This window comes from Rosa rugosa, chromosome 7, assembly GCF_958449725.1.
Source record: "Rosa rugosa chromosome 7, drRosRugo1.1, whole genome shotgun sequence".
In the NCBI taxonomy this organism is placed as follows: domain Eukaryota; kingdom Viridiplantae; phylum Streptophyta; class Magnoliopsida; order Rosales; family Rosaceae; genus Rosa; species Rosa rugosa.
In genome coordinates this window covers 4176914-4201109 of record NC_084826.1, presented here as the reverse complement: position 1 = coordinate 4201109, position 24196 = coordinate 4176914, and the positions used below count along the sequence as shown (strand labels likewise).

The following is a 24196-nucleotide window of genomic DNA, read 5'->3' as shown; positions in this document are numbered from 1 at the left end:
ATGACAATGAGAGGCATATATCAAAGTATTGATGGCGCATGGCTAATACAAATTTTACTCGTAAATTTCAGAGCATAATACATGTGCCATTTTCATAATTACTATATACAGTTCACTTAATTTTCCCATCTGTGTCATTAACTTTTCCTATTGTTTTTTCTCTAGTCAAATTTTAGAGTACGAATTGATGTCATGGTCAAACCATTACTCTAGGGTTTGTTACACAATTTCTATTTTGGCAAAATAAAACTTTATATAAAGAAGAAGAAAATACAAATGGGAGAAAGGGACATCAATCAGAATCTCTCCCGAAAAAGTTACACAGTTTAGGGTTTGTCACATTGTAGAATTTGTTACACATGATCTCATCGAATAGTATAAATCAAATATTTGAAGTTTCTCTCCGACTAATCTTGTGTTGTTGACAAACAGTACTGATTATTGGGGTTTGGACATCTTGTCTAATCCTGTAGTCTTGCTATCTATTTGGAACCTTATCTTCTCCAGCTCAAGCCACTTCATTTTGGCCATCTTCTTGCTCAGTTTCAGTTTTGCATGCATAAGATAACCAAACCCTAGGGCATAAGCACCGTACCGTGTACCCATTTTCTCATTACTTTCAAACAGAGAAAAAATCACAAATCTTGTGAGAAGTAAAGTCAAGCTTGTACCCCTTTGCGCGTGAGATCGGATCGAACCCTTTGATCTGTCTAAGCTCATCTCTCTCTTTCTTGTTTCAAAGATTTGAGAACAGGGTACTCGTCTTCAACGAAAGCTGGAATCTCACCTGCTTCTTATATACATGTCTCTATGATTATCATGTGAGCAAGATATTTTTCAGAGGGAAATGGCCAAAAAATATGGGGTTTCTGTTCACCGATGATGGTTTCTGAGGAGGACGTAGCTGAACTGGGTCCCCAAAAACAGAGGGATGGGGTGTCCGGGGACAATTAGGTCAGGAACCAGAGGGCAATTTATGGACTGATATGGTCACAGTTGTTAGGGTTTGGGACCCGAAAAATAATGGTCAGGTCCAGTACTGGACTACTAGTTAAGTTTAATTGGTGAACAGTCACCTCCAGGAGCAGGCCTCCTTTATGTTTGGATTTGATGTGGGGTTATTACAGTGAATTATTGGTTTTCACCCGATCACGCGTGTTCTGTTTCAAGTGTTGAAGTGTGTAACCACAATTTAATTTCTTTAATACAAATCTCTTTATTTTTGGTCAGAAATTGAGGCTTCCAAATAGACTATCCTTTGACTTCTTTTATTTAAAAAACTAAATAAATTGGGATTTTCATAATTTTGAACAAGGTGTTCAACAATAGTAGGAACTAGCAAGTTGTTTAAATTTTGGCAATACGAAACCAATGAGTTAATCATATTCCTCACTAGAGAAATATGGTGACAAACACTCTAGATTCATGTTAGATACTTGTTCACTTCCAATAGCCCGGCTTTGAGAGGTATAGTGTCTTTTATGATGGCATTGTTGACTAATATTCCTTTGTATGCGTTTTTGTCCATCATTTCACCAAAAAAGAAAATTTAAGTGAGCCGGAGAATTGAAGGAGTTGATGCCTCATTGACTCATTCTCTAAGGGCATTGTGCACGCATTTCCCCCTCTCCTCTCTTTCTCTCTATAATGAGTGACGACACATCTTATTTTTTTTTTATATTAATTTTAAATATTACCTTTCGTTCCAATCCAATTAAGTAGATCGAGTTGGGAGTTCACAAGTGCTGCAAGTCTCAAGTAATGATTTAGAAAGATCCGTAAATGTTAGGAAACAACGCAATACATCACGGAAAAATTGACCAGGAAATTATGACTATATTTTTCATATAAACTCTAGATAGTACGAAACAGTGTCTAAATCCTACATCTTAAATGCTATCCTCAATTTTTTTTTTTTTTTTGGCCAGTGAAATGCTTAATGATGTCCTTCTAAGTAAATCATATATAACATTATAACGTAAACATCAAGGAAGAGGTACTACACGTACAACAATCTTGTTCACAAATCATACTTACATATAGATTGATAAAGTAATTATTTAATTAAGGTAAGATTAGACCAAATGAGAGACACAAAATGTACAAGGAACAATAGGGTCAATCCCAGCTAGGTGATTAGGTTTTGATTTACAAGACATAAAGCTTGATAAATGAGCTCAGTCGTCCAAATCTGCCGTCGGTTGATGCGTTGATGAACACCAACGAGCACTGGAGTTGAGCATGCTTCGATATCCTTGTGCAATGAAACTAATAGCTAGCTAGTGATTGATCGTTAATAGCTTGGCTAGGGTTCTTTGTTTTCTTAATATGCGAGAAAGATGAAGAATGGGGTAGTGTGAGTGTGAGTGGTCTAGTACGGGGAAGATCAAATCAAAAACGAGATTGGAATCTCCAACAAAAAGTATGGTCATAGTCATCATTGATTGGCATGCTTTAGATCGCTCTTTTTAAGACTCTGAATCAGAAATCAACGAGTAAAGAGTGAGGACCTCTTGCTTTTGTCCCCTGCTTTGTTCTCATAACCCCAAACTCTCCAAAACACTTTTCCTTCTTATCGGCTAACTTGTGTCGCACATATTCCCTCCCTTTGTCCAATTGTCCTTTGAACTTTCACGGTTCACACACACACACACGAATAGGAAGGATGGAAGAAAGATACATTATTATAAAACTATACATAGAAACGAAAACAATTTTAATCGAAGTTGCACATTCACAATTAGCAAATAAAATGACATTTTTTTTATAATTTCGACAAGGATGACCAATTGGCTATGTGAATTTTAATCGTTGTATTTAAAGCATGAATTTTGCCCAAGACTAGTAATTGTACGTAAATCTCGACAAAGTAAGAGAAATTTATTGAAAGAAAACCAAATGTAACAAGAATAAATAAAGACGGAGACATGAACCAAGTCGAATAATTTTCTCACTTATTTTCTTAAAGTTAGCCCTGACATTTTAGAGGTCTAAATCGAACAATTTAATTGTGGCCTCACATTGAATTAGCAACTATCAATCCAACAAACTATTATTTTTTTAAAGTAAAAATTAATGCATCTATGTTGTACTTATAGATTATAACTCATGCAAAAACTTCTTTTATGTGTAATATTTTTTCTTCAATTAGAAGTTTTATGCATCTTTTATAGATTATTAAGCCACTCAAGAACCTCCTTTACAAAAGGTGTATAACATTAATACCCAAAGAAAAAGACAAAAAAAATGAACCCAATGAATCTAGAACTTGAGTCCTTCCAAAAACCACACAAGGCAATTTCCTAATTAAGCCAATTCTTGAGTGAATAGTTAAATTTTTGAAGTACCATATATGCCCTCACATAATATAAATATTAATAAATAAATTATTTCTATATGAGGATAAGATAGTTAATAGAGTATATTATATTTGAAAAAATTGCAATACCTCTCATGAAAAAATGAGAAGCTTCCCCTAAATTATGAAATAAATTGTTGTAACTTTTTTAATTTAAAAATAAAATAAAAATAAAAGCCAATTGACATGTGCGGAGCACATGTTAAGGGGCTAGTTATATATAAGGGTTAATTACATATAAGTGCATATTTGAATGTTTTTTTAGCCATAAGGCCACCAACTAGTTTTTTCCCTCATAAGGCCACTAGATTAAAAAGGGTGTTATATTTTGGATATTAAAAACTAATATATTTACATAAATGCAACTAGAGTACAAAATTAACATTCATTCTCTCTCTCCTCTCCGGTGAACTCCGGTCAACTCCAGCGACCACAAAAGCTACTGTCACTAACACCAAAAGCTACTTTGATGAGATTTCCGGCAACCTCCGGTGAGGTCACAAAAGCTACTCTCACTAGCAACAAAAGCTACTCTCACTAACACCAAAAGTTACTCTTACCAATAACAAAATCTATTCCGGTGAGGTTTCCGGCGAGATCACAAAAGCTACTGTCACCCACACCAAAAGTTACTATCACCAACTGAAAAAGCTACTCTCACTAACAAGAAAAACTACTATCACACACGTATGAAGCTACTGTACCAGTAATAGAAAGCTACTGACATGTACAGAAAACACTATAAAACAGAAAGCTACTATAACACACGTACAAAGATACTGGACCAGTAATAAAAAGCTACTGACATAGTACAGAAAGCACTATAAAACATTTACAAAGCTACTAGACCAGTAATAAAAAACTACTAATAAAAAGTTACTGATATAGATACTGATTGCACGAAACTAACTGATTATACATGTTGATAACGTAACACAAATTCCAAACAAGAAATGATAGAGATACTAAATCACAACAAGAATAGAATTGAATTTCATTCAAAATCATGCTTTTCCAATTTGATAGATTATTAGCTTCTCTCTCTGAGATTGGGAGCCACCATTGTTAGAGAGCAGATTTTATTTGTGGATTTAGATTTCAAAAATGGAAGGAGAAGAAAGATTTTGAGATTTTGAGCTCTATGCTTGTAACTTTTGGCATGGTCTTTCTAGCGAAAAGTAGAGAGAGAGAGAGAGAGAGTTGAGGGTAAAACAAGTATAGCATAAAAAGGAGCTGATAGTTTGGCTCTAAAGTGGTCTTATGTGTACAAATAAATTTAGGTGGCCTTATGACTAATATAAGCCTCAAAATGACACTTGTATGTAATTTTCTATATATAATGGCTAAACATGATATATAAAGTGTCGCCAGAGATCAGTGACGGGTTACCACCCTTAGGGCAGGCTGGCTCAGGTTGCACCCTTCTAGGTCAGCCCTTCTTAAAGTTGCTCTAACAGGGTAATTTGCCTCCCAAAAATCGGGAAGTTGATCGAACCGTTCCAATACTCTCCCATTAGCCAAGCACTCGTATCCAACGAGGTTCATTAGCCACGGCATAAGCGCACGACGCCGAGCTCTTACATCAAGCGCAGCTTGCCGCCAAGACTTGCACGCTGAACCAAACCTAATGAGATCGGTGCTTGGAATAATTGGGAGACGTACTGCAACTAAGGCCAATATTTCGATTGGAATATCATTATGAGTAGTTTCCATAGTGAATTCATGCGACTACTACGTACTTGAGAAGCTATATATAGGCTCGCATATCACTCCCTAATCCCTATTAGAGTTGGATGTGGAGTCTCTTTTGGAATCCTTGTGATTGGTTTCAATTTTAATCCTAGCTAGTGTTAAATGTTGATTCCGTCATTAACCATAACAATTAACTTGTAGGTATCACAAGAATTTTGTTGGTACTTTAGAAAGAAAAAAAAAAAAGGGAAATGATCATTTACCTAATTTTGGGGTTAATTAACCCCACTTACCCAAACACTCTAAGAAATTGCCCACTTACCCAAACACTCTAAGAGATCATTTCCCTAATACCCAATTATGTATTTTTTTATTACTTTTTATTTATTTTTGGAACAATTTTGCCATCTCCTTCTTTGTCACTTAGAGAGAGAAGTCATTGAAGACCTTGCCGGACTCCAGTGACCAGTGGCCGGCCGCGGACTCCGGTGACAGGACTCTGGCGACCGGTGACCAGAATCAGGCGACCGATCACCGGAATCTGGCGACCGGTCACCTGAATCCCGAATCCGGCTACCGGACTGGTGGCCGGATTCCGGTGTCTGATTTTATTGCCCCCAAATAATCATATTATTGCCCCCCAATAAACATATTATTGCCCCCCAATAATCATATTATTGCCTCCCAATAATTTTATTATTGGCTCCCAATAATCATATTATTGCCTCCAATAATCATATTATTACCCTCCAATAATTATATTATTGCCCTCCAGCTGAATTGTATAAACTCCCAAAACCAAAATGAATACACTACAGACACAATTGATCAATTTATATGTTCAATTCTACATGTTCATTTTTTTTTCCTTCCCCATTCTTGGAGCTCACAGTATACCAAAAAAGAAAAAAAAATGGCCACCCAGAAATTTGCTCTGGGCACCAAATCGGAGCGAACTTCAGCCACCCCCTCGACCGGGACTTCCTCGTCACCGGCGACTGCTAGGGCCGCATCGCCCTCCTCCTCGACCTCCTCCACAAGTCCCCGTCCTCTGGTTCGACGCCGACACCACCAACAACTCCCGCCTCGCCGTTCAGGCCCTCTGCTCAGTCTAAGCCCGATCCAAATCCTACCTCCTCGCCGCCATCTCCGGACTCTCCTTCCTCTCCGTCTACGACCCCAACGAGTCGACCAATCCAATTACGAGATCGAGAAGTCGCCGAGTTTGTTGCACCAGACAAGAACGACGACAACGACGATGGAGGCATAGGGCTCGACGATGGAGTGCGGCGGTGATGGCCGAGAAATGCCCATTGGTAGCCGGCGGTGATGGAAGCTACGAGGCCTAGGGCTCGACGACGGTGGTCTGGGTGAGGAGGGAGATGTGTGTGTGTGTGTGTGTGAGAGAGAGAGAGAGATGAGTGTAATTTAACAATTAAAATAAGGTCAAAACTGTCAATAAATATTAGATTGGGCAAATGGAAGTAAAAAACTCTTAGTGGAGTAAGTGGACAATTTTCAGGCTTAAATTGGGTAAGTGGTCACGGCCCCAAAAAAAAAATTAATGTGTCAATTTTCACACAAAAAAAAAAAATAATAATAATTTAAAACTGTAGGCTATAGCACACTCTTTTGGCAGCCAACCACGCTCCATTGAAGTAAAATCTAAAGCAATGGAAATTTTTCTTGTATAATTACAATGGTTGGTTAGAACTCATAGACAACCCACATATGGTTGGTTAGAACTCATAGACAACCCAATAGAGTCGACCCCAATGCTCAGGAGAGCTCTTATTCCCTGAGAGGAGATCATGGAAACCATTCAAATCATTGTTCCTCTATGTTTATATCAGGCAGTAGTGTAGTCGGACCTCCTCATATTCGATCATCTACTTCAATGTCAATCAGTAAGCTGCGCAAAAGTCTGCGAGGCAGCACAGCCTCCATGCCCTAATATATTGCATGGATGCTGCATTCACTGGGAACTCTAGTCGATGATATTGGGCAAAATGAGATAATTTTTTTTTTTTAAAATGAGATAAATATTGATTCCTAAAATGAGATAAATGATGGAAGAAAAAATGAAATCCACCATTCTTCTATTTGCTCCTTTTGTAGCTAGAGGCCTAGAGTTTTATCAATCGGGATTTCAATCCAACTGCAGGATCCCTTGCAGGGGTTCAAGCTATTAACTTCGACGATAATACCAACCTTGCCTTTCGATTATGTAGATAGAATAGAAGACCCGCAACATTGAGAATGCGAATTATGCGAGTCAAGATAAAATATCATGTTTGCAAATTCCCTAGCCTCCCCTACTTCCGACAGATCCCGTCATGGCCATCTAGAAAAAAGTATTTAATTTCCCAAGCTGTTAATTGTATCCCATCGCTTTTTGGACCGATCAAACTGGTAAATGTGAAACAAATATTTACCTACGCCGAGCGCCAACAAGAGCTCCCCATGAGTCGACTCAATCAAGTAGAAGTATTCCCAATTGTATTTGAAGGGATGCATATTAACCTTGAAGAGCGACATTATTGAAGGTAGCTAATTTGAACGATGAATAATATATCCGTTGTTTTTACAATTGAAGATTTCGTCCACATAGGCAACGTCAGCAATTATATCATGACCAGGACCAATTGTATGAATAGTTCTCCATCTTCTAGCTCCTAGATCAATTGTGTGCATGTTGTAAATTACACTAGTACTACAATATCTGTGAGATACGTGTTATCAAGAGAAGTAGGTGTGGTCGTGAACGTGCCCCTGGCTATATCTTCAGTTTGTAATTCATCCTTTTTCGAGTCGAATTGTAATGGAGGTAGTTCAATCATCTCATCAAGAAAAGGATTATACAAAAACAACTCAGCAGCATATGAAGCACAATCAGTCGACCTTCTTTCCGACAGAAGCAACCAACCGGATTTTACAGCATAAACTTTGCCCAATCGTACTTTTCTTGAATGTTTTTTCAAGAGAGTATGTTGCCAATAAGGTTCAGAGGGATCTAACAATCAGGGCCAGCCCTGTGAGTGTAGAGGCTCAAGGCGGAAAAAATTGCGAGGCCCCGGAAAAAAAAAAATTTAATAAAATTTTCATAGAATAGTATTAAATGTTCAAAATTTTACAAAAGAAGAAGAAATCAATATCCCAATTTTAAAGTACCACTAAAATATGATTTGTCCAACCTAGGTTCGAATCCCGAAACTGTCAAAGTGGCTAGGCACTGTGCTGCAATGCACAGTTGGAGCATTTCACATGCGCCGAAGGGGTTCTTGGGCCTAGGAAGCCTTTGGGTTCCCTTTGACAAAATCAAAAAAAAAAAAAAAAAGAGGTACTAATCAAATTTACATAATCAAGTTTTCCAACCGTATCTTTTTCATTAAATTTACAATGAATTCATTACAATCATATATAGAAAGCCTCAGTCATATAGCAAAAAAAAAGCTAAAATTTCATCAAAACATAAAAGAAAGAGCTTCAAAGATCTTACCTTTTTACCTTTCTGGAAGATAAAATATCAATTCAACTCTTCAATCCCTAAATTCAACTTTTTCAACTAACCCTCTCCTAGTCTCCTAGTCGCCTTCTGCCCTTCTCCTTCTTGGTTTTGGTCTCCTACTCTCCTTCTCTTTTCTCTTAATTTCCTTTTGATTTTTTTGCCCAAAGTTGCAGATTGAATATTTGAATTCAAGTTTCAACCTCGACTTCAACAAAGGCTAAATTGAGATTTGAGAAAGGGAGAGGAGTTGTCGCTCGACACAACTATTCATATCTCTTTTTATTTATTTTTATTGCAGGCCAACCTAAATTTTTTTTTTGAGGCCCCTTAAAACTGAAGCCCAAGGCCGGCACTGCTAACAATGAGTTAAGCATTGTTCCAATACACAACTCATCAACTCTATTCCGGTCATGGGAAATTAGCCGTGGCAGATACATATTGCGACGGCTTCGAATTGCATGATCAACAACTGACGTCCGCCAACCCTTGCGTATATACCGCACCAAGGCGAACAAGTTCCTTAAACGAAAGAGGCTCGACAACGTACTGGAAGATGTCAATAGGAAGATTTGACCATGAATCTGACATGATGAAAATTAATGGGAGGTTTGCTGGCTCTAGGTTATATTTACGTGCTACGTTTTGGGACGATCAGTGGAGTCAGGAAAAAATAAATATTGAACAGAATGAATCTGGAAATTACATCTACAAAAGTAAGGTAAACGAAGGTTACACTACTTAACGGGAACCCATATCTTTAATGCATGCTTGTGAAAGTCTCAAGATTCAAGTTTGAAAATTAGGGCTATCAATCCAAAAAGAGTGTTCAGGGCGACGATACCAGTCACGAGTTTGATGATGTGTCCAATCGCCTTGATCATCTTTGCAAGTAAAAGTCTTGTAGCCAGAGCGACCAAGATGAACAATCATGTTTGCAAATTCCATAGCTTCCCCCACAGCTGCCATTGATGATGGGGAAGAAGGCATGTGATTCAGAAACAATACTCGATCGCCCAAGCTTTTAGTTCTCGTCCAGGTCTTTCTTGACCGATCAAACTGCCATATCTTCCAAGAAAAACTACATGGAGTAGTTACCAAGAAGAGCTCTCCATCGAACTCAATCAGGTAATGCATAGACCTGTTCTGCATAAACCACCCTTCCGGCCAATAGTACTGCTCTATGCTCCATTCTTGAAGTGCAACATTGAAGATACCCAGCTTAAAATATGACCTATATAGCTGGTTAAAAACACAATAGAACTTTCCATCCATATGGACCGCATCTTGAACGTAGCTGCCACCCCAACCATCAGTAGTTAGAAAACTAGTCCATTTTTTATCTTTACATGTGCTCAACATGTAAATCACCTTTTTTTCTCTAGTGACAAATACTTGACTCAGGACAAAGATAACACAATCAGGAGCAGTTGGAGTAGTCGAAAACATGGCTTTCGATGCATGTTTATCCTTGCTCAGATATAAAGGAGGTAGTTTGATGATCTTATTACAAAAAGGATTATAAAACAAATAGGATATGCTACTCGAACCATGAGACTTTACCTCTTGTTTTGACAAAAGCAACCAACCATATTTCGAAGCATGAGCACTGGTGCCAAGTAATAATTTCTTTACACCATCTCGCCTTATGGTTTTTACAAGAGAGTAGGATTTTTTGAGCCATGGATCACAAAGATCCAATTTTCTGAATTTTCCATTATCAAAGGAAATTATCCATGGCAGGTTTGGGTGGCGCCGTTGAAGGCCATCAAGGACAGGCTGCCGCCAACTTTTGCAAACTGCAGTAAGACGAACGAGATCGTGAAACGAGACAAGGTTTAACACTAAGCTTAAGAGATCAGTCGGTAGAACAGACCATGAATCTCTTGCCATAGTATCTGAACTCACTCGTATGCATTAAGGTTTGCTGTATCAATATATAGCTACCTAGATAGGCTTAACCAAAAGCAAAATCCTTATAATAATGGGAATTTGAGAGAATATAGAGATACTTTTCATTGATAATAGGGTCTCCATATATAGAGAATTACAAGTACAATATCTTGAGTTACAAGAAATCATATTGATAAATAGGAGATCTATGGAATATACTTTCCCTATTACTGTTAGGCACATTAAAACTAGAATTTTCTGCAACATAATTTTTGTTGTTTACTCTTTTTTGGGTTACATAATTAGGAAACTAACTCTCATGAAAACTTGTCACAAGGTGATTGGTATCTTGCCTTGGTGGCCAAGTCTCTACTTCTTTCCATAATTCATATTTTCCTAAGAGGCTATCTCCATGAGCATATATATGTTAAATCAAGATCTCATTCATTATGGAACATTTCACAAACCCTGAACTTCAAGTAAAAGTATGGCTGAATCGATTGATAATACCATTATCGATTGCATTCTTAAAGGTACGTAGTTTGATTAATCTCATCATGGTAAAGGGGTAAATGAACCTAGCTAGCTGCTTTCATCAAATAAATAAACAAACCATGTCGTTTTATTTAATTTGTTTAAGAAAAGTAACCGTATCTTTTCAACAATAGTAATGAATGGACATAAAGGCGCTAATTTTTTGGACTTTCAACTGTTTTTTCAAGTCAGTTTTTGCCGATCGAACAAGGTTTAGGGAGCTCCAACTCGTTGAAGATTTTTCATCAAAGAGTAGTTAGATATAGGTAATTAGCCTTGGAAAATATGTTTTTGGACACGCCCGAATGGCATCAAAACAACTGGCTGCAAGACCTTGAATACCACACGAAGGAGAACAAGGTTCTTCAATGAAAAAATGCTCGGCAATATCGCAGTATTACAGATAGCTTGTCATACACTGTAACAAGAGTGTTATAGGCCCAAAAAATAAAGGCCACCAGAGCAAAAAAGAGCAGCCCATTGAAAAGTATGAGAAGCCCAAAACCCAACTTAAAAATGGAGCCCCATTCCTGTAACCGTTTTCAACAACCTTTTCCTCTAGTTATTCATCTTGCCTCTAAAGTCTAAAACAAAACAGAGGACGATTAAGATTGCGTTTCAGGTCCAAAGCTTTCTAACCAGGTGAGTTTTTCCGCATCAGTTTAACACACTTCAGTTATGTTTGAGCTTTAAAAAGACTGAAACACTGCAGTTTCCATCCTCTGATCTTTGGTATCATTGATTTCAAAGATGTCAAAATCCAAGACCCCAAATTTCATTTGGGGATTTATGATCAGTTTAACTTTTGAATGTGAATTTGTGATTGAGGAGCCAAATGGGTTCAACGGGTTTTTACTGAATTTCACTTCCCAATGAGGTTGTGTGAGTATGGAGTGTGATGATCTCGGTTAAAGCCTTAAAGGTGATGGCTTTAAGTTAATAAGCTGAGATTTTGTGCTTGTCTGATTTAAACAACTGTGGAAGTTTCACTGATAAATACTTCTGTTTCTTATTATTAGAAAGCAGTTTACTTGTAATTCTGCCGTGCATGATTTGGACCTTGGATCTAGTTTTCACATTTTGCCCACTCTTTGTTTTCCAATGCATTTGGTTATCTTACACTTGCCAGTGTGTTTATTCTAAAAGTGTTTGTTGTTGCTTGTGATTGCTGCAGTATTAGTTTGTGAAACCTAGACGTATTGTAGATGGGAGATACTGAGGTTACAATGAAGTCTAAGAAGACGGTTTTTGTAACTGTTGGAACTACTAGTTTTGATGCTCTAGTGAAAGCGGTGGACACACGAGAGGTTAAAGAAGAGCTGTCAAGAAGAGGGTACACCGAGATTCTCATTCAAATGGGCCGTGGCTCCTATATTCCCTCAAAGGTACTTTTGAAATTTCGGTCCCAGCTGTTTTTTTTTTTTTTGTTTTGCAGGAATTATGTGATTAAGGTATGCTGCTCAAAATGTACTTTAAAGTAATATCATCGGGGAGGAGCTGATATTGATTAGACATGAAATAAATATTTTGTATGCGTAATGAATTTAAAATTTCTTCACAAAGAAAACAAATTGATCTCGAAGAATAGGGAGATTGTATTCTTCATCTTTGATTGATTGTAGACCTCGTCATTGTCTACTAGATTGAAATTAGGGTATTTGCTTGAGACAGTTACATATAATCACTTGTATTCTCTTATCTTAACACACTTGTCTTCCAGTAATATAATTTTAAATTTATATATGCTTCTTTTCATTTTCTTTATCAATGCCCTGAACAATTTTTTTAATGCAGTCTGACGGAGGTGATGACTCCATTGCGGTAGATTACTTCACTTTTTCATCAAGCATTGCAGACTATCTGAGAGCAGCATCTCTCGTCATTAGCCATGCAGGTATAGTTGTAGTAGTGTGTTTTATTCCTCTGGCTCTTGCTACCATGGATTTAGACTGTTAAAATATTGACTCATACAACCTCAGATTGGAGAATCACTACTTCAGATATGTGTCTAACATTGGCATTCATCGGAAGTCACATGATGCATAAATGCTTTTATGAGGACACTTTTTATATGCTCACTACTTTCACGTTGTAGATCACTCAAAACTATAATAGGAAGAGAAATTAAGTTGATTCTGAGCCCTTTTTACACTTTTGATGCTTGATATTTTATGCCTGTAATTTTACTGTGGTGCAGGGTCAGGGAGCATATTTGAGACATTGCGGCTTGGGAAGCCTTTAATTGTGGTGGTTAATGAAGATTTGATGGACAACCATCAAAGTGAGTTGGCAGAAGAACTAGCAGACAGGAAGCATCTGTACTATGCTCGCCCAAAGACACTTCAACACATTATAGCAGATATGAAAGTGGAGTCCCTCATTCCATACCATCCAGGTGATGCCACACCAGTCGCCAAGCTTATCAATAGGTTTCTTGGTTTTTCAGAGGATTGATAGAAGTGTATGATTTTGTTACTTGAACCGAATATATCCATAAGATATTAACTTTGCATAATCAAGATGGATGTTTTAGTGAAGCATGAAAATTCTCTCGTGGTGGGCATGAATGTCTAACGGACTATAGATTGGTCATCAAGGTTTTGCACTTATCATCCTCTATCTATAGTTTTGGCAGGTTTCTCAACCGAGCTTTATTCATGCCAACATTTGGTCTGGTTGTAGATGGCAACTGCAGACCTGGATACTAGTCCAAAATTTAAAGTCATAGATGAGTGGCTGTTTAGTAGTTATATTGATTCGAAAGCTTGTAACCTCATGATGTGTTCCTGAATAAGATGGATGGATCAGTCATAGATGGATGAAGCAAATGAAGGTTAATGTGTTGGCTATGCTCTCAACAATTTCATTTGCATACTTGAAGAGATTCATCGATGAGTTTTGATGCATCATGTTATCAGTTTGAACTTGACCCTACTGAAACTGCAACTACAGGTTACCTAACAGCTAAGTTTAGAAACAAAAGTAAAGTCACATGATACACGGTCACGGAAAGTTGCTTGATGTCTCTCTTTCGCACCCAGGAAGGACTTGAATTCAAAAGACTGGCCGAGATAAAGCGACAAGTTCCCAGCTATGGAGACAGTGATGCGGTACTGCATCTACCGTCATTACCGTGGGCAGTGGTCAGTTCGTATTTCAATGTCTCTCAGTTGTTAAGGGCAAACAAAACGAATATCTATCACAGGGTATTGCATTTTTATCTGGTATCAACTCTTTGTATGATGTTTGATGGGGGATAATGTTGGGACTTGCGACTCGGGGAAGGAAGTGAGATCTGTGTAGTTTTAGGATCAGTATACTTTTGAGTTTTACCGACTGCACCAGCTCTATGAAACAGTGAAAAATCAAATAAAATTATTAGACCTGTGGAACTTTACTGGTGTGCAGTAGTGCAGTACTGTCTTGCCTCATATTCTCCTTGTTTTCTGGGTTCAAGCTGCTATTTTGATTGTTTAATATGTTGGTGGCAATTATAAATTTATACCCAATTGGTGAAAAAGTCGTTGTCCAAATGTCTATGCATTCCCATAATGATATAGATAATACAAATAGCTGGAGATTGGCTTATTATTGGCAAATAATTATCTGATGGGAATGAGTGTGAAAGTGGTCCAAAAGCTTCCAAGACTTTCTGATAGGAAGGCAGAGACAATTCCATAGAAAGTACAAAAGAAGAGACGAATGGAGTGCGAAATACCACTTGGTATTCACGAGGGGAGAGAGAAGAAGAAGAGGAATCATGTGAAGATATATGACCATCCTACCTAGAAGGGAAACCCAACCCCCCCGTTACCACATACAACACACAACTCTTTCTTTCTGTGTCGCTCGCTGCCATTTTCTTCCAGTTTGCATTGCTCTTTGTGCTCATGGAAGTTAACACTACTGTTGCAGAAAACCATACTGATCATAAACACCACCTTTCACATTCCTATAGCCACCACCACCATGGAAGTTTTCCTTCCAAGTTGGCTATCATTATCATCATTTCCATCGTCTTTGTCATGGTCGTTCTTGCTATAACCCTCATCATATTATTGCTCAGACGGCTCAAGTCAGCCAAAACTAGTGGTGGCGACATTGACGATGAGAAGGGCAGCTTGAACAATACAAGCTACAGGTTCATTGCTCAAAACTCCATGAACTTCAACTCCAGCCCAGGTAACAACCACAACCCATGTTTTGCAGATTTCATTTTCATGAGCTTTCATAATGCACATGACGTTGTTTGCATTAATGTTTGAAACAAATGTTGCAGATGTGAAGGGCGGGTGCCTTCAAGGAGGGAACTTGGGAAGGTCAATGAGGACATCAGTGGCAATCACAACACCAACTAGATACAGAGGAGTCCAAGTGTTGTCACACAAGGAACTCGAGGAGGCCACTGATAAGTTTAGCGAGGCGAATGTGATAGGCCATGGAGGGTTTGGAGTGGTGTATAGGGGAGTCCTCCGTGATGGAACCATGGCGGCCATTAAGATGCTGCACAGGGAGGGAAGGCAAGGGGAGCGTGCTTTCAGGCTTGAGGTCAGTGACTTCATTTATTCGCTTTTTGTCTTTCTCATTTGCTATCTATCTATCCCTCTTTCTTTAATTTAACTTAATTTGTTTCTGTGTTGTTTTCTTTTCTGAACTTATTGGCTTCAAAATCAACTATCTTTTTGTCCTTATTATATGTAAGCATTTGCATTTTCCAAAAGATTATTGGAGCATGATTAGAGGATACTTAGGCCTCTAATAATAATGTGTTAACTCTCTTTCTCCCTTACATCTTTCAAAAAAATGCTCTAGTATGTTATCTCACCACACTTCACAAAACAAACTTGAGGGTTGACCTAAAGTGCTCCCACACGCACATTATGCTATGCTGCCTTCAAACTTTGACAAAGGAGTTCTCTAGTTCTTAAACTCTGTGTATGTCTTATTTTACAAAGTTAAGACCCTGAATTTGAGGATACAACATCGTTTGTAGTCAACTTCATTCAGTTCTGCACATGAGGGTGAAAGAAAATGGAAGATACTCAAAGCCTTTTTCATTATTTTTTATATTTCATTTTCTGCCTATTGTAGGTTGATCTACTAAGCCGATTGCAGTCTCCGTACTTGGTGGAGCTACTTGGTTATTGTGCTGACCAGCATCATAGGCTCCTTGTATTCGAATGCATGCCCAATGGTACTCTTCAAGACCATCTCCATTCTAGAAACCACCAGCAGCCGTTGGATTGGGGTACCCGATTGAGGATAGCCCTCGACTGTGCCAAGGCCCTTGAGTTCCTCCATGAGCAAAACATCCCATCTGTTATACACCGTGACTTCAAGTGCAGCAATATTCTTCTAGATCAAAACTTCCGTGCCAAGGTGTCTGATTTCGGATTGGCCAAGATGGCTTCCGACAAGATTAACGGTCAGGTTTCGACACGAGTGCTTGGGACCACAGGATATCTAGCTCCAGAGTGAGTGCTAAATCATCTGTAACGGACCTCTCTCTCACTTATCATCAAGCTAGAAACATACAAACACATATCTACTGCAATAGAAGCATGCACATGGGCGTATATACTAAGATCACTATTATGCTAGCTGTCATTTTGTATCATCTTCAGGTGGTACTTGCATGGATAAAGCAAAAAGAAGTTTAAGAAGAAAATTCGTACCAAACCACTATTTCTAAATAGTGATTTCTGATGACATTCCTTCTTTAACTAAAGCCTTTTGCAATGGTCCATAGACACTGCATATGCAGAGCATTATTCAACCTAAAAAAGTAAAAAGTTAACATGAAAGCCCTTGATTTTAAAGATGGGGGCAAGTACAAGAATTGCATTATGTGTCAACAGTAGTTTCATCGACTGTTACATTATATTTTTCACTGAGTTTTGGTGCTGTAGGTATGCCTCAACTGGAAAGCTTACTACAAAATCAGATGTTTACAGCTACGGCGTGGTTCTTTTAGAGCTGTTAACAGGGCGAGTGCCAGTAGATACCAAGCGGCCTTCTGGAGAGCACGTCCTTGTCTCATGGGTTAGTGAACCAAAACTATTTGATCCTCAAACTGTACAATATTGCCACAAAAAACAGATTAACCTTGTAAATTTCTCGTAAATATAATGACACAAAAAACTGGTGGTAATGATTATTTCTTTGCTTGTCTGGTTGTAAGAAACTGTAAACTAAGAGGTATAAATCTTTTTTGCTGTATGATTTTCAGGCTCTTCCAAGGCTAACTAACAGAGAAAAAGTAGTGCAAATGGTTGATCCAGCTCTTAAAGGGCAATACTCGAAGAGGGATCTCATTCAGGTAATAATCTTGGGCTCGTGGCTACTAATTAATTGGAGAAAATAATTTATGCTAATTTTCGTGTTTATTAACTCGATACTGTACTCTACAGATAGCAGCTATTGCAGCAATGTGTGTGCAGCCAGAAGCTGAATATCGGCCTCTAATGACTGATGTCGTACCCTCTCTAATTCCACTGGTTAAAAACTCTTATGTTGGTTCCTCTAGATTTCAAATTCAAGTAGTAAGTCCAAGGTATTAGGCTTAGGGGTCTGTGAAACTGCGACTCGAAGTTTACTATTGGGGCATGAGATCACCATTTGCGTTTTCACAGATTTTCACATATCAATCTTCTCACGGGAACTCACAGAAACCAACTGAAACATTCAAGCGGAAACGATCGTCCATTTAATAAATTGAGCTTCAATACAGTTGAACTCATATAGGCAAGGCTTTTCATGTGGTTCACTCCAAGATCGTAGTGCTGAACCACACTAACTGCTGCCAATGCACAAGAACAACATGCACGCTTGAAAGCGAGCATGGATGATGTGATCTTAGAAGGCAGTTTGGGGACTTGGGCTTCTAATTAGCTGGTGATTTCTCTCTTGTACATTTTCAACCACCATTTTTCTGTTGTATGTTATTTATCAATGAAGGTGCTATGAGCTAGCCTTTAACTATTGTTCTTGATAGTAACGGAAATTCATTGATCATGACTAGAAATATTACAAACCTGTGGGATGGAGTGATTAAACTCAAAGAAAGCATGCCTTTACCGACGAAAGAGTTGACTAACATTAACAAGTAGAAGACGGTGAGAGTTCATTTGCTATAGCACATGTTCATCAAAAGTAGGACCTCTCAAATTTTTTGAGATTTTGAACATCAACAAGGAAAATTTTACGGTATATTAATGTACCAATACATCAAGTAGACTAGATTTTATACCGAGTTAAACGTACGGACTCCATGCATATATAAATAGACTAGCTTGACTTGATCTCAAATTAATCTACCCCTGTGTCGAGCTAGTCTACCTTACCGAACTAGTCTACTTGATGTATTGATACATTAATGTACCGTAGACAAACCCCATCAACAAAACCAATTCATCGATTGTCTTGACCAAAACCTATACGCTTTATGTATTAATTTTCTTAACAAAAAGTGCAGAACTAGAAATCACTTCAACTTTCTTCTTCCCACTTGTCAACATATGCACAAACAGCTGCGTCAAATTGTCGAAGAAAAAAAAATATGCTGAAGCAACCATTTAACTTCCTCATGTAGGCTCATCACAAGCTAGATCATTCACCTCATTTAAGTTCTCAATTGCAGAAGTGGAAAAAGTAGAGTTCTCAAGATTGATATGAACAGAACTGTGATCCATATACATTTACATTTCCAAAACCACCTAAGAACGGAGCTACAGAAACTTAACTAGAAATAAACTTCAGATAAACTTCGTGCTTCCCATATATCAATTTTAAGTTCTGAACCAATTTTATTATGACTTACACTTTTCAGCTTCAGCTTCCATGGCAACACTTGTATCTCCATTCTTCAACTCTGGTGACTTCTTTTTTTGAACTCTGTCAGCATATTTGGCAAAAGCAGCAGACAGGGCAGACTTAACAGTCGGTTCTGGTTCTTTCTTCCTGCGTTTGTTTTCTTCTTCAGTATCCTTTATTTCTTTATCTTCGGTAACTGAACAAGGTTCAGCATTGTTCGGGGGAGAAGATTCTGATACAGCAGGGCGGCTGGCAACCACACGCTTAAATGGTTCATGAAATGTGTCATACAAACGTTTTACCTGAAGATCATGGCATGGTGAGAAAAATTTGTAAAGCCTTAACAAGGATATATGCCATAACACAATCTACAAGGCAATAAACATTGTTTATTGAATAGAATCACGCATTTAATATGCATGCAAACAGAAAGAAAAGCAAGAATGCATTGGTGTTACTTTGAACACTGGAAGAATACCTTGCGCTCTCCAATGCCAGGGCAACGAGCTAGATCTTCCATCGAAACATCCATGACATGAGCAAGAGACTGCAATAATATGGCCATTGAAATCCATATCAACATTTACTAAAAGAGAAGTTCACAGCTAATTAAAATTCCCAGGGGAAAACTGCAAGCATACCCCAAAAGTAGTTCCAAGGGTGACAACATCAGTCTTGTTAACATGTCGAACAGTCGTTAATGCATGATTTAGCTTCAATATAAGAAGACAAGTTTCAGTTCAATGAACTCATATTGATGTAAATCATACAATGCACTCTAGTTATTTAGCATGTGAAGCATATAATAATTTGGTCCTCATGAAGAAAACAATTCATTAGTTGACCTCAAGTATAATGAATGATACCCGTGATAAATAGTCTGTATCCATTTGACCTTGAATAATGTCAGCAGGCTTGTTTTCATAGACTTTTATCGTCTCCAAGTAGCGTCCACATTCCTCCAAGCTGAGAAAACACAATAAACAAAAGCAGGTCAAAGAAACCAATAGGAAAAAAAAGAAAAAAAAAAAAAAAGAGGACCAAATGTTAGACACCTTTACAAACAACTTGTAACAATATCCGATCTCCGTTAATCATGTTTGTTTATAAAGGGAAAAAACAAATATGAATTGCAGTTTAAGATAAAATGTATGTACCTCCAAGCACATAATAGGGTGCACTCATGAAGCATGGCAGTTTTAGTAACTTCAAGTAACGGCTTAACTACATCCTCCTGAAACCAATGAAAACGGAGAGAAAATCCACTGTTACAAACAGCAAAAATGAACTGATGGATACATGTTCAAATGGATTGCGTGAAAACATAAACCAGGAGAAAAATTGAAATATAGTTACTTCTCAAAGGTATGAAAAAACAGCTAATTGGGGGATGGCTTACCACATCAACATGGCAAAGTACAACCCGAAGCTTGTAGTTCTTTTGCAATTCTCTTATGCGGTAATATAGATAATCTGGATGCAGCAGATGATAACGAAGACTGCAACAATCGGTCAACTTAGTACTCACTTAGGACAAAGGAGTTAATTTACATACATCAAATACAGTATAATTGACAATCAATTATAACTAGCACAAGGTGTGTGTCATCAATTCCAGAGTGTAAAAACACATCAAACATAAAATTAAAGAAACAAATATATCCTGCCTGTGTATCTGTTGATCATTTCCAAGGTACACACTGATTTCATCGTGAGATAAATAGATGCTATTGTAGCTAAAATTCAACCACCTTTATCCAGAAACCATGGGAGAACAACTAAATTTGCAGATGGTAAATGGCAAATTGGCAAGCAGACAACTCCACAGTAAGTAGCACAACTATTAGTTCAGAAGAAAAATATGAAGCACAACAAAATTTCACATTTCCTTTTCATGTTCAAAGAAAAAAAAATCACATGGCAAAGCTATTCCATCAGTTTGCAGAAATTGTCCCACTCTATTTTTCATCAATAGAATCACAAGGTAGTGTGGTATTGACAGTCACAATTGTATTGGATTTACTACAGAGTATTCTAACTATAGGCTCACATGTATAGAGTAGTATAAAAAGGTACAACTTTCAAACCTTAGATAGAGTGCACATGAGCTTTGTCCGAGTAAGTAGTCACAAATAATATCTGCAAATTCCCACCTCACATTTCTGATATGTTTCAGCAAGGGGTTTCCCTTCTGCATGGAGAAATTTGAATTCCACTTAGTTCGAATATCATAACTGCAAGATATTGTGCTACAAGCTGCATAAGTTTGAAATCTTCCAGCTCATGGACGTCTAATCTAAAGAGAACTTCCCCCTTTGTGAGCACAAAATATTATTTCCCTTTGGCAATGATTATTTAGAACTATTCAATCCCTCCTCATGTTGAGGTAGAATAAACAATTCCAGACACAATTTTAAACATTGCACCTAATCGCTCACTATACTATACTCGGTTGTTTGGTTTAGGTCTTATCTTTATATGGGTTGTTACTACTGCTTTCTCTCACAATACGATGCATACTGAAATCAAAGTGTAAACAGACAACAAGGGGATTCTTAAGGAGTCCTCCTGCAAAAAAGGATATAATGGAACTGATTCAACATGGCAAACATTACAGTCATGAAAAGACCCACCAATGTCAACTACACCATGGAGGGATAAATTCCTTTTAGTGACACAGTCTAACAGCATGGCTAATGATTATCCTGATTTTCAATATTACTGAGATTAACATGAACGACTATCCTAAAAGCCATTCAATTAAAATCGTGCTGCCAAAATATGCAAAGTTACACCTCAGAGAAATTGTCACAAGGAAAACTACTACCATCATCTGATTCAATTCAAATGCATTGCTCAAAACTTTTAGATAAACACAACTTCCATCAAATTTTGATTTTTCCATCACAATGCACCCTGAACACAAAAACTGTACCTGTCTATTGCTCACAAGAATCGCATTGCGACGCTGCGAAGATGCAACAGCATTGGTAGGAGCAGATGATGGTGGAACACCAGATTGCCCAGTTTCCCTAAAACAATAAACAAACACAACAAAGCATCAAACTTTCAGGTACCCACAAAAAGAGAAACACAAACCTTCCAAAATGCCAAACAGTTCAATTAGCTTAAGCTATTCTTTCTGGGTGAGTTCTAAAAGAATCCCCCAATACTTCCCCATAAGACATTTCCCACCAAAACAAACAATAGCCCACATTTCCTCAATCAAAATCAAATTACAGAAATAAAGAAAGGATTGAAATTGGGAAAGGGGTACCTTGAGTTAGAAGTTTCTGGGGGTTTTGGGGGGGAGTAAAACTCAGAGGATTTGACAAAGGCAAAAGCTTGAGAAAAGGTTTTGGAGGGAGCAAACAGAGAAGGTGGGGTTGATTTTGACTGCGAACTCTCTATAACTTCTTGAAAAGATGGTATCTTTATCACCGTCTTGTTCTTTTGGGATGACTCTGTATTTTGCACTCTGTCTTCGTCTTCCATGTCTGGTTCTGGTTCTGTTCTTTTGGGCTCGTTAGAGGTGTGTAAATTTAAGTATGGGGATTTTGATAGTGTAAATTGGTTTAGGCGAGTCATGTTCCCCTGGTCAGCTGCTGACCAGGGATTTCATGGTCAATCACCGTCTGATTGAAATCGGACGGTTGACAGCTTTCGTCTTTTAAAAAGTTAGAGAGTTGTCAACCGTCCGATTTCAATCGGACGGTGATTGACCATAAAATCCCTGGGGAACATCTCTGTGGTTTAGGCCTCTTCATTGCCTTTCGAGTGAGTTTGGATTGTAGAGACTGTATGAGGCCCATTACATTGTGAATTTTCTCTCACTGAGGTGCTACGGCCCAACGTGTCGGATTCGAATCGGGTTAGCGTTAGTTCGAATCCGAAAACGTTTGGAAGTAGGGTTACATGATGATTTGGTTGGCGGACGGCGGTCGTTGCATTCGCGGCGGTTGGATGGAGCTAAAGGGCTGGTGTAGAGATGTGGCTCAACAAGTTTGGTTTTTTGTGCTATGATGGCCATCTCAAGTTTGTTAAACTAGATGGTGTTTAGGCCTCTATGGTCTTTTTACGGGTTTCTTGGCCCTATTGTTTCGGTTTTTATTTAGCAGAGACATCCTAAGATGCTATGAGCCATGAGTTCTTTTTACTATAATCGGTTTTAGAATTTGTACCTTTTACTTTGCATTTGTGCTATCACTGGTTTGAGCAGGTCTTTAGGTATAAGCTACTTTCAATGTTCCCGTAGAAGTGATTGTGTGTCTTCTCAAAAAAAAAAAAAAAATAGATTGTGTGCAATTTTGCTTCATTTTGAATGAATCGTCTTTCTTTTTTTCTTTTGTCTTTTTAAAAAAAAAAATTGCTCCAACTTGTGCATATAATTTTTCCATTAAATTAACATGTTATCATTAGATAATTGTATTATTGAAGCTAATCAATTAATTAAAAGAGTGTAGTGAGTAGACATGGTCCAAGTGTCTATATCTGTCATTGTCACTCTATGTCGATCTATATAACCTTACCCATGTTTACAAGCATATAATGTAAGTGTAGTTTGTTAGGTAGTTGTGGATTAGTTATACACTTTCTTTCTTTCTCGGCAACACTTTCTGAGCATTATTCACAACTTAAATGTGACAAGTTATTGGGGCAAAACTTGTAGCTAGCTAAAGTATAGCCAAACAATGAGGAGCAGTTGGAAGTGATGAGCTAAGAATTATTGGCTCGATCAATGGCTGTTTGTGAAGGACTTGAAAAGGGTCAATATTCTAAGCTCAAGTGCAATTGTGATGGCATTTTGTGGTCAAAGAAGCAAAGCCAAGAATTATCTAAGCTTTTCCTTGAAGTGGAAGACAGGAATATGTGCTAAAATGGAAGGTGATCGGTAACTTCTCATCTTCTGAAGTATAATATATATATTCAAACACTTGGTTTCAAAGTCTCAAATGCACTGACGCCTGAAGAATTAGATAGTGGCGCAAATTTAGTTTTGAAAAGTTGCAAGATTTGATATGGAATTGTATGCCATTCCACAGATATGAATTTATGAATGTATATGGATCGAATTGTACTACAGATATACATTATGCAGAGGTAGGTAATTACAGATAATATAATAAATAGATCGAATATATTAGCGAAATTACAAGACGATTAGATTTAATATTGTTGAAAACAAAAGTAAAAAGAGAGTGAATCCACCCGTAGTTTCATCACAACCCCATTTTCTCCTAATTTTTATCTAACATTTCCGTAGCTGAGTTTTTTTTTTTTTTTTTTTAAACCCCACCCCATTCCCACCCTTAATGGGGCTCGAACTCCTGACCTCTTAAGAAGCATGAGAATTATTGATGTCCTTTTCATTAATACATGCATTGCATTAATTTTTCTTTATA

General features: G+C 37.8%; 4 protein-coding genes across 4 annotated transcripts; 2 read left to right on the top strand and 2 right to left on the bottom strand.

Annotated features, from left to right (window-relative positions):
- Positions 1-9344: 9344 nt before the first annotated feature.
- Positions 9345-10448, bottom strand: LOC133722682 (F-box/kelch-repeat protein At1g57790-like). The gene has a single exon (XM_062149553.1). The coding sequence runs from the start codon at positions 10446-10448 to the stop codon at positions 9345-9347; it is 1104 nt and encodes a 367-aa protein (XP_062005537.1).
- A 1038-nt stretch (positions 10449-11486) lies between these two features.
- LOC133721794 (uncharacterized) lies at positions 11487-13497 on the top strand. Its single transcript, XM_062148518.1, has 4 exons — positions 11487-11624; positions 12157-12367; positions 12777-12876; positions 13180-13497. Exons 2-4 carry the CDS (start codon positions 12188-12190, stop codon positions 13434-13436), a joined length of 537 nt encoding a protein of 178 aa, XP_062004502.1. The 5' UTR covers positions 11487-11624; positions 12157-12187; the 3' UTR covers positions 13437-13497.
- A 182-nt stretch (positions 13498-13679) lies between these two features.
- Positions 13680-18017, top strand: LOC133721792 (probable serine/threonine-protein kinase PBL7). Its single transcript, XM_062148517.1, has 7 exons — positions 13680-13815; positions 13935-15164; positions 15262-15530; positions 16074-16456; positions 16892-17024; positions 17212-17301; positions 17393-18017. The coding sequence occupies exons 2-7, from the start codon at positions 14873-14875 to the stop codon at positions 17540-17542; spliced, it is 1317 nt and encodes a 438-aa protein (XP_062004501.1). The 5' UTR covers positions 13680-13815; positions 13935-14872; the 3' UTR covers positions 17543-18017.
- A 607-nt stretch (positions 18018-18624) lies between these two features.
- Positions 18625-22342, bottom strand: LOC133721315 (DNA excision repair protein ERCC-1). Its single transcript, XM_062147889.1, has 9 exons — positions 22072-22342; positions 21730-21826; positions 20882-20985; positions 20194-20293; positions 19952-20028; positions 19661-19760; positions 19436-19507; positions 19273-19341; positions 18625-19096 (listed from the first exon to the last, which is right to left on the bottom strand). The coding sequence occupies exons 1-9, from the start codon at positions 22287-22289 to the stop codon at positions 18791-18793; spliced, it is 1143 nt and encodes a 380-aa protein (XP_062003873.1). The 5' UTR covers positions 22290-22342; the 3' UTR covers positions 18625-18790.
- Between the last annotated feature and the right edge of the window lie 1854 nt (positions 22343-24196).

Excerpts from the sequence above, each read along its gene's own strand:
- LOC133721315 (XM_062147889.1), bottom strand. The coding sequence starts at position 22,289 with ATGGAAGACGAAGACAGAGTGCAAAATACAGAGTCATCCCAAAAGAAC. Across the intron at positions 21,827-22,071 it reads CCAGAAACTTCTAACTCAAG|GGAAACTGGGCAATCTGGTG; the intron begins GTACCCCTTTCC and ends TTATTGTTTTAG. Across the intron at positions 20,294-20,881 it reads TCATGTGCACTCTATCTAAG|TCTTCGTTATCATCTGCTGC; the intron begins GTTTGAAAGTTG and ends CGATTGTTGCAG.
- LOC133722682 (XM_062149553.1), bottom strand. The coding sequence starts at position 10,448 with ATGGCAAGAGATTCATGGTCTGTTCTACCGACTGATCTCTTAAGCTTA.
- LOC133721794 (XM_062148518.1), top strand. The coding sequence starts at position 12,188 with ATGGGAGATACTGAGGTTACAATGAAGTCTAAGAAGACGGTTTTTGTA. Across the intron at positions 12,368-12,776 it reads GCTCCTATATTCCCTCAAAG|TCTGACGGAGGTGATGACTC; the intron begins GTACTTTTGAAA and ends TTTTTAATGCAG. Across the intron at positions 12,877-13,179 it reads TCTCGTCATTAGCCATGCAG|GGTCAGGGAGCATATTTGAG; the intron begins GTATAGTTGTAG and ends ACTGTGGTGCAG.
- LOC133721792 (XM_062148517.1), top strand. The coding sequence starts at position 14,873 with ATGGAAGTTAACACTACTGTTGCAGAAAACCATACTGATCATAAACAC. Across the intron at positions 15,531-16,073 it reads AGCGTGCTTTCAGGCTTGAG|GTTGATCTACTAAGCCGATT; the intron begins GTCAGTGACTTC and ends TGCCTATTGTAG. Across the intron at positions 17,025-17,211 it reads AGCACGTCCTTGTCTCATGG|GCTCTTCCAAGGCTAACTAA; the intron begins GTTAGTGAACCA and ends TATGATTTTCAG.